Source organism: Dermacentor albipictus, chromosome 8 (genome assembly GCF_038994185.2).
Source record: "Dermacentor albipictus isolate Rhodes 1998 colony chromosome 8, USDA_Dalb.pri_finalv2, whole genome shotgun sequence".
NCBI classification, from domain to species: Eukaryota; Metazoa; Arthropoda; class Arachnida; order Ixodida; family Ixodidae; genus Dermacentor; species Dermacentor albipictus.
This window is the reverse complement of record NC_091828.1, coordinates 61,432,591-61,445,786: the sequence shown is the minus strand read 5'-3', so window position 1 is coordinate 61,445,786 and position 13,196 is coordinate 61,432,591. Positions and strand designations below refer to the sequence as shown.

General features: G+C 45.4%; 1 protein-coding gene across 37 annotated transcripts in view; it reads right to left on the bottom strand.

Moving 5' to 3' along the window:
- LOC135915154 (histone-lysine N-methyltransferase PRDM9-like) overlaps positions 1–13,196 on the bottom strand; it is a 473,262-nt gene that overhangs the window by 26,507 nt on the left and 433,559 nt on the right. For 10 of the 37 annotated variants that reach the window (XM_070523466.1, XM_070523460.1, XM_070523457.1 and 7 more), the window contains exon 9: positions 3,598–3,705. The exons of the other annotated variants lie outside the window; for them this stretch is intronic. In XM_070523466.1, coding sequence (XP_070379567.1) covers positions 3,598–3,705 — 108 coding nt within the window. The remainder of the gene's footprint in view (positions 1–3,597; positions 3,706–13,196) is intronic. 37 annotated transcript variants of the gene reach the window in all.

The window sequence follows — 13,196 nt, the reverse complement described above, 5'->3', positions numbered from 1 at the left end:
GGTTGGATATACTGAGGCTGCAGGCAACATCTGAAAAAGAAAACGTTTATGGGTCGAGGCGGCTTCTTTTAGGCGATTCCGATACTAACAATCGGAAGGTGTCCTGCACTGCATGGAAACGGCAGCGAAATCTTTCTCTTAGCCACCGGAGAAATGCCCTGCCCAATTATAAGGGGGGTGGCCAACTGATATTTGGGCGTGGGCGAGTTTCAGAGTTACGCGCGGGCCAGTTTCAGAGTTGCGCGCGGGCCAGTTTCAGAGTTGCGCGCGGGCCAGTTTCAGAGTTGCGCGCGGGCCAGTTTCAGAGTTGCGCGCGGGCCAGTTTCAGAGTTGCGCGCGGACCAGTTTCAGAGTTGCGCGCGGGCCAGTTTCAGAGTTGCGCGCGGGCCAGTTTCAAAGTTGCGCGCGGGCCAGTTTCAGAGTTGCGCGCGGGCCAGTTTCAGAGTTGCGCGCGGGCCAGTTTCAGAGTTGCGCGCGGGCCAGTTTCAGAGTTGCGCGCGGACCAGTTTCAGAGTTGCGCGCGGGCCAGTTTCAGAGTTGCGCGCGGTCCAGTTTCAAAGTTGCGCGCGGGCCAGTTTCAAAGTTGCGCGCGGGCCAGTTTCAAAGTTGCGCGCGGGCCAGTTTCAAAGTTGCGCGCGGGCCAGTTTCAAAGTTGCGCGCGGGCCAGTTTCAAAGTTGCGCGCGGGCCAGTTTCAAAGTTGCGCGTGGGCCAGTTTCAAAGTTGCGCGTGGGCCAGTTTCAAAGTTGCGCGTGGGCCAGTTTCAAAGTTGCGCGTGGGCCAGTTTCAAAGTTGCGCGCGGGCCAGTTTCAAAGTTTCGCGCGGGCCAGTTTCAAAGTTGCGCGCGGGCCAGTTTCAAAGTTGCGCGCGGGCCAGTTTCAAAGTTGCGCGCGGGCCAGTTTCAAAGTTGCGCGTGGGCCAGTTTCAAAGTTGCGCGTGGGCCAGTTTCAAAGTTGCGCGTGGGCCAGTTTCAAAGTTGCGCGTGGGCCAGTTTCAAAGTTGCGCGCGGGCCAGTTTCAAAGTTGCGCGCGGGCCAGTTTCAAAGTTGCGCGCGGGCCAGTTTCAAAGTTGCGCGCGGGCCAGTTTCAAAGTTGCGCGCGGGCCAGTTTCAAAGTTGCGCGTGGGCCAGTTTCAAAGTTGCGCGTGGGCCAGTTTCGAAGTTGCGCGTGGGCCAGTTTCAAAGTTGCGCGTGGGCCAGTTTCAAAGTTGCGCGCGGGCCAGTTTCAAAGTTGCGCGCGGGCCAGTTTCAAAGTTGCGCGCGGGCCAGTTTCAAAGTTGCGCGTGGGCCAGTTTTAAAGTTGCGCGTGGGCCAGTTTTAAAGTTGCGCGTGGGCCAGATGAAAGCTGGGCGTGGGCCAACTACAAGTTTGGGCGCGGGCCAACTTGAAATTTGGGTTATGGTATTGCATACTTAGGCAACTATAACGGAGTTTCTGCATATAATATCGGTCGATTTATATATAACAAAAGTGAAGCCTAGTCACGTCTCCCAAGTATCTATTTATCGAAACAACATCGCTTTCATCAGTTGTAAAATCAGGACTGCGAAAGGTTGCCTCCCAAGAATCGGAAATAGTTGCTACCTCACAGAAACGGTAATGAATGCTACAGGCTGTTGTGCATCCTTCATTTCTTCATTATCTTTTGTAATGAAAATATCAGTATTTATTAACCTCTATTTAGAAACCATATAAAATGTTTCTGTAATATTTCTATTCCCAGAAAACGTTTTGCGAAGACGGTTTTTGTTATATGCTGGTTTTACCGAAATCGGTTTAGCGTTAGGAGGGCTTTTAGTGTTCTAAAGGCTCTAACACACTATTGAATTATATCATCGAATATTGTAGTGCATCGCATATATAAATATATTGCCTTTCTTTTCATATGCATCTCGAGAAAGTCGTGATCACCGTGACTTTTACATTGTTTTAATGCCAACTTTAGTCAACTGACGGACGATCATTCCTGGCTATATAAAAGCCGTCTGAAGTAATAGCGTATTTTTAAGCATTGATACAATTATTTCATTCTAAAATGTTTAGTCATATCATTGTCTTAAGCGAGGCTGGCATTAGGCACTTCAATGAATGGACTAAGACGGATGAATTGAATCGATTCAAAACTACTCCCTGTACAAAGATGTTACCTGCAGTGCAAGGAATATTTCTCCTATGCCATAAGAAACCTGTGCTGTGCGAATTTGTTAACTAATGAAATTTATTTTGGCAATTGCCTCAAAGGGCGCCATTGAGAAGCAAGTCTCATTAAGTACGTCACTGACGAATGACATGCTGCTTTAGTTGTGGACGAGTGATAACTACCTGAATGTATTATCAGTTCCCTCTGTTTTGTCGCTGGAGTACAAATACAGATCTACCCACAAATAATGCGATTGAGAAGTTTCCTATTAAAACACGTTTGAACTTTTTATTAGTACAAATGTAAAAAATACGCGAAGCCTGTGACCAGAAAAGTGATTTCATTGTGGAAAATTGCCAAAAAATCAAGCGCACCTAAAGATAGAGTTACCTTGCACGAACATGCGTCTAATGGTTCTGAAAAGTTTCATGTTCGAGCTACGGTCATCTTCGTGAAAGGAGATACAGAAGTACGTGGCAAATAGTCTTGTTGAAATGTTGCGCGGCGCTATGTCAACATGCAAACAACAAAGGTAACTAGTGCGGAATCTCCTGTTTTTTTTTTCATTTCACTTTGCACGTCTTTCTCTGTCTATGTGGATATTGCACAGGAGATGAGAAGCGAAGATTGTGACAGAGTGATCATGCTAACTGTTATGCTCAGTATTTACGCGAATACGCGAGAATTGGAGTGCATTCATATAAAATTCGAATGAAAGAGTTTGTGTTCGCAGGCGTTTCAGAATAAAGACTAGGAAAAAAGTAGTTTGGTGTATAGGGTTGGACGTGGCCGAAAAAATGGCGCTCTTTTCTGTTTTCGAACTTCCAGCACGACCACGTGACTTGAAGCTTTCCAGTGTTTGCCACATGCTGAAGTGTTTCATTTCATTACTATCATGATAGTACAATACGGTACTTTTGTGTAGGCAAGCGCCTTAAAGAAACTTGCAACCATACTTGAACCGGCAATATGTTTTCTAGAATGTACCCAGAACTGTGTTTCGCGTCGTACGAATACACGGGGTCTGTCTTTTTGCAATATTTGAAAGGCAAATTCAGTTTGAAGTCAGAATATAGTTTCTATAAAATTTATGGGGTTTTAATTGCCAAAAAGAAGATGTGATTATGATGCACACTGTGTTGGGGGACACCGGAATAATTTGCACGACGTAAGTTTCTTAACCTGAACTTTAATCTAAAACATTTGTTTCCGCATTTCAGCAACATATAAATGCGGCCATCGTGGTTTTTCTCGACAAGGCGGGCAGGTCACACAAAGCAGATGTGCCTTGCGGGTATCCAAACGGAATGAAATATACTATAATTAAAAAAAAACATTCGCTTTCGGCTGCGTTATTCGTGGGTACAATAAAGTGAACCAGGTTGCAGTTGATCTGCATACGGCACTTTATTGGCCCAGGTTTTGCAGAGGCAATGTTTAGATTTCATATATAGGGCTCACCTCACATCGCCTTTCATATTGGTTGGAGGTTTCTCCATGGCCGCCCTGTTTTTCTTAGGTGTTGACTCATCGCTGCTGCTGCTGCTACTAGTGCTGCTGCTGCTGCTAGTGCTGGTGCTGCTGCTAGTGCTGGTGCTGCTGCTAGTGCTGGTGCTGCTGCTAGTGCTGGTGCTGCTGCTAGTGCTGGTGCACCTGCTACTGCTGCTGCTGCTGATAAAGAATAAAGGCGCATAGTTTAAGAAAAGCGATCGAAGTTGCATTGTACACTTCGCTTCTCGCGACAAATAGTGTTGGATGGCACAGTCTTCGAGATTTAGTCAAATGAGTGTGACAGCTCCATAGCGAATGAAGTCTACCTATTATATTGGTGCATTAAAAATAACTGTAAACTATACAAACAATGTGTGACTCAGCTGCCCAGAATCAATAACGGTACTAAACAATTGCCCAGAAACTTCCCCGTCATGTGGCCTGCACAGGTCACACAAGTGAACGTATGTTCAGATAGACGTTTATCAATATTGGCCTTCAGTTGAACGCAGATGTTCAAGAATTAATCGAAATTGTCTACCACTCAGTACTTGCACATACAATATCGCATACAGTATCGTAAGGCTTCTTTTGCAGGCTGTCTACTGTCGCTTTGGTTTCCGTGTCGAAGTGTGAGCATAGCCTAATGAAATGTTCGATGCCTTCGATATCACCACAGAAACCACAAAGCGGAAAAAACGCATCGTCCAGCTTTGAATCACAACGTCGGGTTGTGTGTGGAGTCGGTTCTGATGTGGTACAACGCCATTTCTACTTCGCGAGTAATCTGTGGGTCACACAGGTGTGGTGTGGAGTCTGGTGGATAGCCCTGAAATGAATGGGGATAGCAGGCTTATGTTCTGAAAAATATTTGGCGCTCTTACTTTTGGGACGCATGTCTGTGATAGGCATGCAATAGTGTCAGCTTTTTCATTTCCCTCAATTCCTACGTGGGGCAGGATCCAATGAAACTGCACGTTGAATCGATTTCCCGTTAGAATTTTGATGAGTGCCGGAGATTGCCTTGTAAACTTGTCTCGACGTAGGTTTAGGTGTAAACAGTGTAACGAGGATTTTGAGTTCGCAAGCACCGCGACGTCTCGTATGGAATAGGCGCGTAGTTTTCCCCAGACCGCGGTAACTGCGGCAGCTTCTACTGGTGCAGACAAAACTACGCGATACTGGCGGCCAGACTATGACATATGAAGGGAGGGTATGCCAAATACCGCTACGAAGCTATCTGTTTGTGCACACTCCTGCCCGTATGGTGCATTTGTATGTCGGTTTGGAACTCTGATCAAGAGGTCTAGCGCATATATTTTACTTGGACAGTTGAAATGGTGTCGTTTCGCTGGTTGTTAGGATATACTGAGGCTACAGTAAACTTTCGAAAAAAGCCTTGATGGGTCTAAGCTCGATAAAGCGTCGATAAAGCGTTGATAGGCCAAGTGTCGATTAAGGAGACTGCGCCCGGGGCTATCCGAGCCGAACGCTTGTGTTGGTTCCATGATATCCAAATGCATATGACATCTGAGTACATGGACACTAACTTCTGTCCAACCTACTTTCATTGCATGTACGAGGCTCTCCATGGCAACGTTAAAAAGCAAAGGAGGTAGCACAGTATGTTGTGGGGCGTCGACGGAAATGCGTCGCCATTCGCTCATATTTCCGCGCATATCCTGGACAAATAAATGTCAAACTGTTGGATGAATCGAGAAGCATTCCCAGGGAAGCCCACGGTCTGGAGTCCGTTGATGATGCCTGTATAAAGCACGGAGTCATATGCTTTGGCGACGTCCATGAAAATTGCGAGGGTCAAAAATCCGTTGACGCGATGGTGGTCGACGTGACTACGTAAGTCCATGAAACTGCCCTCGGCACTCAACCGTAAACAAAATCTGGTAGCACATGATGACAGTCTACTTCATTGCTCAAGACACCACGTTAACTACGAACATAATAGTCTTTCCATCAATTTTATTACGCATTATGTTAGCAATATGAGGCAAGGTTCACAGGATACTTTCCAGACATGAACACTGGCCCCACCTATGCTGTATTTCACGCTTCTGGGATCTCTCATATGCTCCAGACGCAATTAAATAACTTGTGCAACGTTGGCCCGTGTGGGCGAATTTTTCATGATAGGTTAGTGATTACTTCCCATATGCTTGTCATGGGAGTAAAAGCCGATAAGCCCTCACAAAAAGCAGGCTATTGCGGCTGCCTCAAGCTCTCTTGAGTGACGACGGATGGCAGCGTTTATCCCATTACGCTCCGTTTTCGCACGCGCTGTGCAGACATTACTTAGTTTCAAATCAGGAGTAGGGAAATGGCCTGGCAGTTTCAACACTGAAGCTGCCACTCTCTTGCCTCGTAATATGTCTGGAAACAGCTCACCATGGTATTCATCCAAACATTAGCTGTATGTGTCCCAGCGTGTCACAGTAGAGAATTGCCGAAGGCATTCTGAAATCTGATGATGATTGCGAAGATGCGGAAATAGTTGCTGCTCATCCTGTTTGGGGCGTTGTAGATGACACCAAATGGTCTCCAGAATGTAACACGAGGTCTATCGCACGAAAGAAAAATGCTTTGCCATCGTTCGCCACAGATGAGTCAGCAGCATTCGCAGCAGCGGCAAGTTTCTTGTTTCCAACATCTACGACTTTTTCTTCGCAAAGTAAATTATGTGTGTTAAAGTCATCACAGATTGTTCCAGGTGAGTGGCAACGAATGCAAAACTCCATTAGAAAAGCCTCCATGGAGACCTTCCTTCGTGGAGTTATATACATCGACGCCACACTTAGTTTTCGGTCTCCTAGGGACACTTGCACATCGGCGACTTCCAAGCAAGTTGAACAAATCCCTTGCGCAGGTAAGGTGACGTGAGGTACTTCTCACCTGATGTATATCATTGCACTTCCATTGGCAAATGACGCCATACTTAAAGCCTCTCTACCTTCGGGAAGAGTACCACCATCTTTTGAACTATGCCACTTTCCTCAGCTCTGTCTTCGATCGCCTGATTGCTGCCACTTGATAGCGCGTGCGCTTTAAGCTCTTTGTATTTTGGTTTTCCAGCCTCAGCGCCATCTTGAAAGTGTCCCTCTGCTCGTCACATGCACTTATGGCATGTATGCGAAGTGGTGGTCTGGCTCCGTCTCACTCGTGGTCTCGCTATGACTTGTTGCTGCGTGTTCGGATGTCATAACTATGACAGTAAAGGGAAAAAGCTTTTTGCCTTACCGCGCGGAAAATAGAAGGAAGCTCGTCGGAAAGCCTGGGTCCACCGAATAGAACGAGTCAATGCCAAACCTACGGGATCGTCGCGCCATTGTGAGGGAAGTGCTCGTGGGTTGTTACTCTCCGTTGTGTTTTGCTTCGCCGTGCTGCGTAAACTGTCCACTTCCGACTCGATAATTAACACGCAAAATTTCGTGTCGTTTTTCAGCCGCCAAGGCAGTCGCTCGCCCCCAGCCAGTTAGTTTTGCGGCTAGAGAGTGGTAACCGTATGAGGTGATGTAACACAGCGACAGGTAGCACGATGACGACGCCATCGTCTCTCGCTGCCACTTGCGCGCAAGGAGACTGGACTGGACGCAGATAAAGCAAACGTAGCAACAGTCTTGTTTGGTCTAGATGGTGTATTCTTGAAGACATAATAGGGCAGCGTCAGGAACAAGCGCGGTGAAAGGTACTTAATTACACAATACGCCAGAGCGAGGATTTCCCAGCTGCTCGATTTCTGTGGTGTAGCGCTCTCGCTCCTCTTTATCGAACAATTAGGTTGGGCCATAACATTTTACTGCGGCTCTTAAATAAATTTACGAAGTACTGATATGTGTCATAAGTGAGGGCGTAAACTGCAACTCTCGATGCTGTTTCATAGATTATTCAACGTTTTCATTGTACTGTGTAGATGGATGGCTGAAAATGGAGTGAGCGTCGGCAGTTTCATCACTGAAACCACTCTGTAGAACACGAACTTAGCTTAGACATTCACCTCGGAAGTCGCGTATGTAGGCACAACGCCTTCTTCATATTGACTAATTTGACAAACCACTTCTGCGCGATGATGGCGATGGGTTAAATTTTCTGCAAACTCAGAAAGAGAGAGAAATGACGTTTATTTGCACCCGCAAAAAGAGCCCCGAAGAGTCAGGAGTCTTCCTGTCTCTTCGGATTGCTCCTCCCTTTTCAGCTGGCTGATGCTCCTTGGAGCTCAGCGCTGTCCAGGGCCATGCGGATGACTTCTCTTTGATCATCTTCCTTCGAGCTGGTCATTAAAGTCTCCCAGGATTGTCTATCCCTGTCTGGTTTACTGTATCTAGGACATGTCCATATTATGTGGATCATGTCCGCCTTTGCCCTGCAGTGTTTGCAGTTCACGTTCTCAATGTTATTGTGCCATCTCTTCAGTATTTAGGGGTTGCAGATCAACCCCCGCTTGCAGTTGCCTCCATGTTATTTCTTCTTGCTTACTTAGTTTGTTATGCGCCTCTGGCAGTATTTTCCTTCCCATTCTATAATAAGCGAGAATTTCGCTGTAAGTGTTTATGCCTTCTTTTTGTAGGGGTTCCTTGGCTGGAGAGGCTGCATTGGTGTACCGGTAAATAAGCTCTCGGGCCAATGCGTGCGCTTTCTCGTTGCCGGGCAAGCCTTCGTGGGCAGGAGTCCATATAAGGTTTACTAATTCTTCTGGAATTCGTCCTTTCTCTAATATGTTGAGCGCCTCTTGGGGATTCTCTCTGCGGTATAATTCCTGATGGCTGTTTTGGAATCTGACACTATGATTTTGACCCCTTTTTGAGTCAAAGCTAGGGCTATGGCCACCTCCTCTGCAACCTCCACTCTGTTTTGCGGGGTACTGCAGCTCTTTGAGTTCTCACCGTTAGCCTGCGTCGTCACTGAGACAAAACCTGGTCTGCTTTCATATTCTGCTGCATTCGTGCAGAAAACCCCTTGCTTTTTATCTAGTGATTTTTGTAGTGCTTTAACCCTGTCTTTCCTCCTATCCTGATGGTGACTGGGATGCATATTCTTCGGGAGTGGTGGTATGCGTATCGTATCTCTGATTTGCGACGGAATGGCTCCCATGTTTCTTACTTTGTTGCTAGTTTTGTATCCTAGTTTCTCTAGAAGTCTCAGACCAACTCTGCTTCTCATTAGTCTCTGTTGCTGGGAGACTAGTGTGGCTTCGATCAACTCTTCTAGGGTGTTGGAAATGCCCATGTTTAATATCCTGTGCGTAGAGGTGCATGGTGGAAGGTTTAGGGCTGTTTTAACTCCTTTCCTGATGAGGATTTCTATTTTGTTTTTCTCGGCCCTTGTTAGTTTAAGGTACGGCGTTGCGTATGTGATCTTGCTGATCGCGAAGGACTGTACTATCCTTAATAGTTTAGCCTCCCTCATGCCTGCCTTCTTGTTGGCGATTCTTCTGAGGAGTCGACAAGTTTGGCTTACGCTCATTTCAAGCATTCTAATCGTTTCCGTATTTCTTAGATTGTCCTGTATGCGCATGCCTAGCACTCGTATAGCTTTTACGTTTGGAATTGCGTCCCCATTAACCGTGGGTTTTATCCCGTGGTTAGGAATTTTCTTTCGCATTTTCTGTGGACTGATGAAGAGAGCCTCCGACTTCGTAGCTGCACATTTAAGTCCGGCTTTTTCTAAGTGCTCTTCAATTCTATTGATGGCCTTTTGCAGCGTTTCTTCCATGTAGGCGTCACTTCCTCTATCCATAGGGTGATGTCACCCGCATAGATCGTATGTTCTAGACCCCGTAAGTCCTTAAGTTTGCGCGGGAGTCCCATCATTACTATGTTAAAGAGAGTGGGGGAAAGCACCGAGCCCTGCGGTGTCCCCTTATTGCTGAGCTCTATCCCTTTCTCCTCGTTACCCCCTAGACTGACCGTTACTGTTCTGTCAATTAGAAAGTCCTTTATATACTCGTAGGTACGTCTCCCTACGTTTAGGCTATTCAAACTCAGAATCTGAACGACGCTATGAGCGACCATGGTTCAGTGACCTCCAGGTCATCGCGCCGTGTGTCGCCTCAGATTATCGCCTGATGCGGTTAGCGCATACATTTAAAATAGTCGTGGTAATTTCGGCATGACGCCTGTTTGTCGTGCGGTAGGTTAGGGGACCCAGTTTTACAGAAGCGCAACTATACTACCTTCTCTGTCCCTGCTTCTGCATAGAATATTCATACACTATTCTGTGATGTTTCTGATGTTTCTGGTGATTTGATGCTGTGACATCATTTCAATCTGATTTTTCTCTTGTGTCCAGGATCATTAAAAAAATCAATATGAGCAGCTAGTCTCAAACAAGTTCGGAATAAAAGATTTGAAGAATGTGACATTATATATATTAAGCTTTAGGGAGCAACCCCAACCGCGGGAGCCACCAGCTCAACGTAAGCTCACACTTTTGAAAGTCCTAACGTTGTGCAAAAGAATATTTTTTTCACTGACCACGCGCATAACGTACTTGAGGTTCATGGCTAGACAGCACTTGGGAAAGGTCATGTTGAGAAAATTACAAACTAGTGGACATGAGAATTCGCATTTCGGGAATATGTATGGTGTAATTACCAGGCTACTTGCACTGTGTCAGAGCATGTAGTAGCATTCTTACATAGGTGCCTTGTTCACGTGAGCAGGTACCAGATTGCGTACCCCAGGCGAGCAAACTTCAGCATCAGTGCCCCAATGTAGGAAATATTGTTTACTCATTCTGCAGCCCCGATTTGATCATGTTATTTTCCGCTTACTGCCAGTTGTGCCAAAGGCAGGCCCACATGTTTTTGATGCACCCTTGAACGGCGCCCAACTCCTGGCAGCTGCTGCTAATACGTTCTTTACACGCAAACTTGCACCTTGTAGCATACACTTGTATATGTATCACGACATATCTGTCTCTTTACGTCCTGTAGGTGCAGTGGGACATGAGGCTTTCGATACCCTGGAAGGTTTTTGATAAGAAGGCAAAACGGTGTTGCTTACTCAGCGCCCGGGAGGTATTTGGCACGCAGCCCAGTTTCTTTGCTTTCGGTATAATTGTCGGCTCCAGTTAGGGCTCTGGACTACTTCCATCATCTTTCCTCGATAGCTGCTCACATTGAAGGTACATTTCTTTATCTTTAAACAACTTTCAAATAAAGTGGAATTTATCCTCACCTCTATGTGCTCTGTTAGATGCTGTTCGAGATGTGCTTCCAACTCGTCATGCAGGTTCACAAGCCTCTGCTGCCCCCAGTGCCCTCTAGCTTTAATCAATGCACAATGGTGAGTGTCCATTACCACGTGCATGCATGTATTGTGAAATTTCTTGTACATTTCTCCTTCCATAGCTCATGCATGTGCTGGCCGACACGGGACCGGAAATGGATTGAAAACTTTTTTTTCAAGGTAAATGCTATTTGCAGTTGTTAGCGGTCATGATATATAGAAAGGATGGTGCTACAATAACAACAGAAATACAGGACGAGAACATGTGCACTATCGTCTTCGTGGTGTTGCAGAACCCTCTCTTTAAATTAGCATGCAAAATCAACTAGCCCGGCAACATAAGCTACGGAAGTTGTCCTGCTGCGCAGTTTTCATGCTCTGCGCAGAATTCCTGGTTCCTGGTGGATCAGCACATCTCGCTGTGCCTGTGAGTTAGCTTCCATCCGAAGAATCGTAATATATCGGGATTGGAACTATTTTCCACCTCACAGAAACGTTAATGAATGCTGCAGACAGTCCTGCATCGCTCATTTCTTCTCCATGTATTGTAAATAAAAATATCATGATTTCTTAACCGCTACTTAAAACCAATGAAAGTCTTTTTCCAGTGTCTTGTGTTCGCAGAAATCGTTGTGAAGATGGTTATTGTATTATGCTGCTTGTCTAGCGTTAGTTGGGCTTTGTGTCAATTTACATTTCCTAACAGTATCCTCACTTATATATTTGAATGCTGTAGTACAGTGCACCTATTTAAAGTTGCGTTTTATTTTCATATGCGCCGAATTAAAGTCGTAATCACCGTTATTTTTTCATGGTTTTAATGTCAACGTTAGTCATAAGGGTCGGACGACAATTCCAGGCTACAAGAAAGCCGTCTGATTTACCGCATCTAGAAGCATTAACACAATAATTGAATTCTGAAAGGTTTAGTCACATGGTTGTCTTAGGTGCGGCTCACATTAGGCCCTTAAATTAAAGGAGAAAGGTTAAATGAACCGATCAAGAACTACACACTGTATAATGATCCTGTTGCCAGCAGCGCAAAGAATATTTCTCCTATGCGAGAAGAAACTGCTACTGCGCGAATTCCTTACGTAATAAAATTTATTTTGGCAATCGCCTCGCCGCACATTCGCCTTTTTGCATCCTCAGTAAATGAGCAGCCGAGGAATCACATTCTACTATGGTTTCTGGAAAATAACTACTTGAATCTATTATTACCTTGCGCTTTTTCGTCGCGGCAATACAAACATAGAATTACACGTTTAAATGGAATTGAGAATTTCCCTGGTAAAATGAGTTTGCACTTCTTTATGAGCACAAATTTTGAAGATACGTGAAGCATTTGACGAGAAAAGTCAGTCATTTCATTCTGCAAAAATACAAAAACATGAAGCGCACCTAAAAACCGAACTACCTTGCTGCAGCATGCGTCTAATGGTTTGGACTAATTTCATGTTCAAGCTGTCATCTTTGTGAAAGGTAATACGGAACCACGTGGAAAATAGACTTTTTCAAATGTTGCCCAGCGCTATGGAAATATGTAAACATAAAGAAACTGAAGTAGTGCAGATGCTTGTACTTCTTGCATTTCAATTTGCACGTCTTTTTCTTTCTATGTGGAGATGTGGAGGCACGGGAGATGGGAAGGTTCTGACAGAGCGATCACACTACACCTGCTATGTTCCGTATGTACTCCGATAGCTTCGGAATACGCGGCAATTATAGTGCATTCATATCGAATTGAAATGAAATAGTTTGTATTCGCGGACGTTTCAGAATAAATAACAGCAGGAAAAGTCATGAGTCATTCCACTTTTTGAAGATGGTGGGCCAGAGAAGCTTTTTAGCGCACGACATGGAGGTGTCACATAATTTTGAACAAAGGTACGAACTCATTTATTATGTTGATGGGTCGTCATCGTGACTAAAGGTACGCACACTCATTGTCTTGATCGGTATTCATCATTTCAGTGGCAACTGCAGTTATTTTCTTTTAGCATATCAAATTGATGCACGCACGCCGCTGGGTGGTCGGTCGCGCCGGATCAGTGTGGCATCGCAAGATATATGTCTGCCACATAGAACCCGTAAACCACTCCCTTTCCGTTACATACATATCCACTTTGAAAACACCGACAACGACAAGTGGGGTAGTGTCATTGGAGCTAATTCAAGCAGTATGAGTAGCCATGAACCTTACCGGCCTTTGAGTCATTGCATTTTGCTTGCTTACGGGTAATGGGCCATTGGCATAATGGGCTTAAGTAATGGGTCATTGCACATTGGGTACCCATTGATGATGACATTCCCATTGATGATGACAGT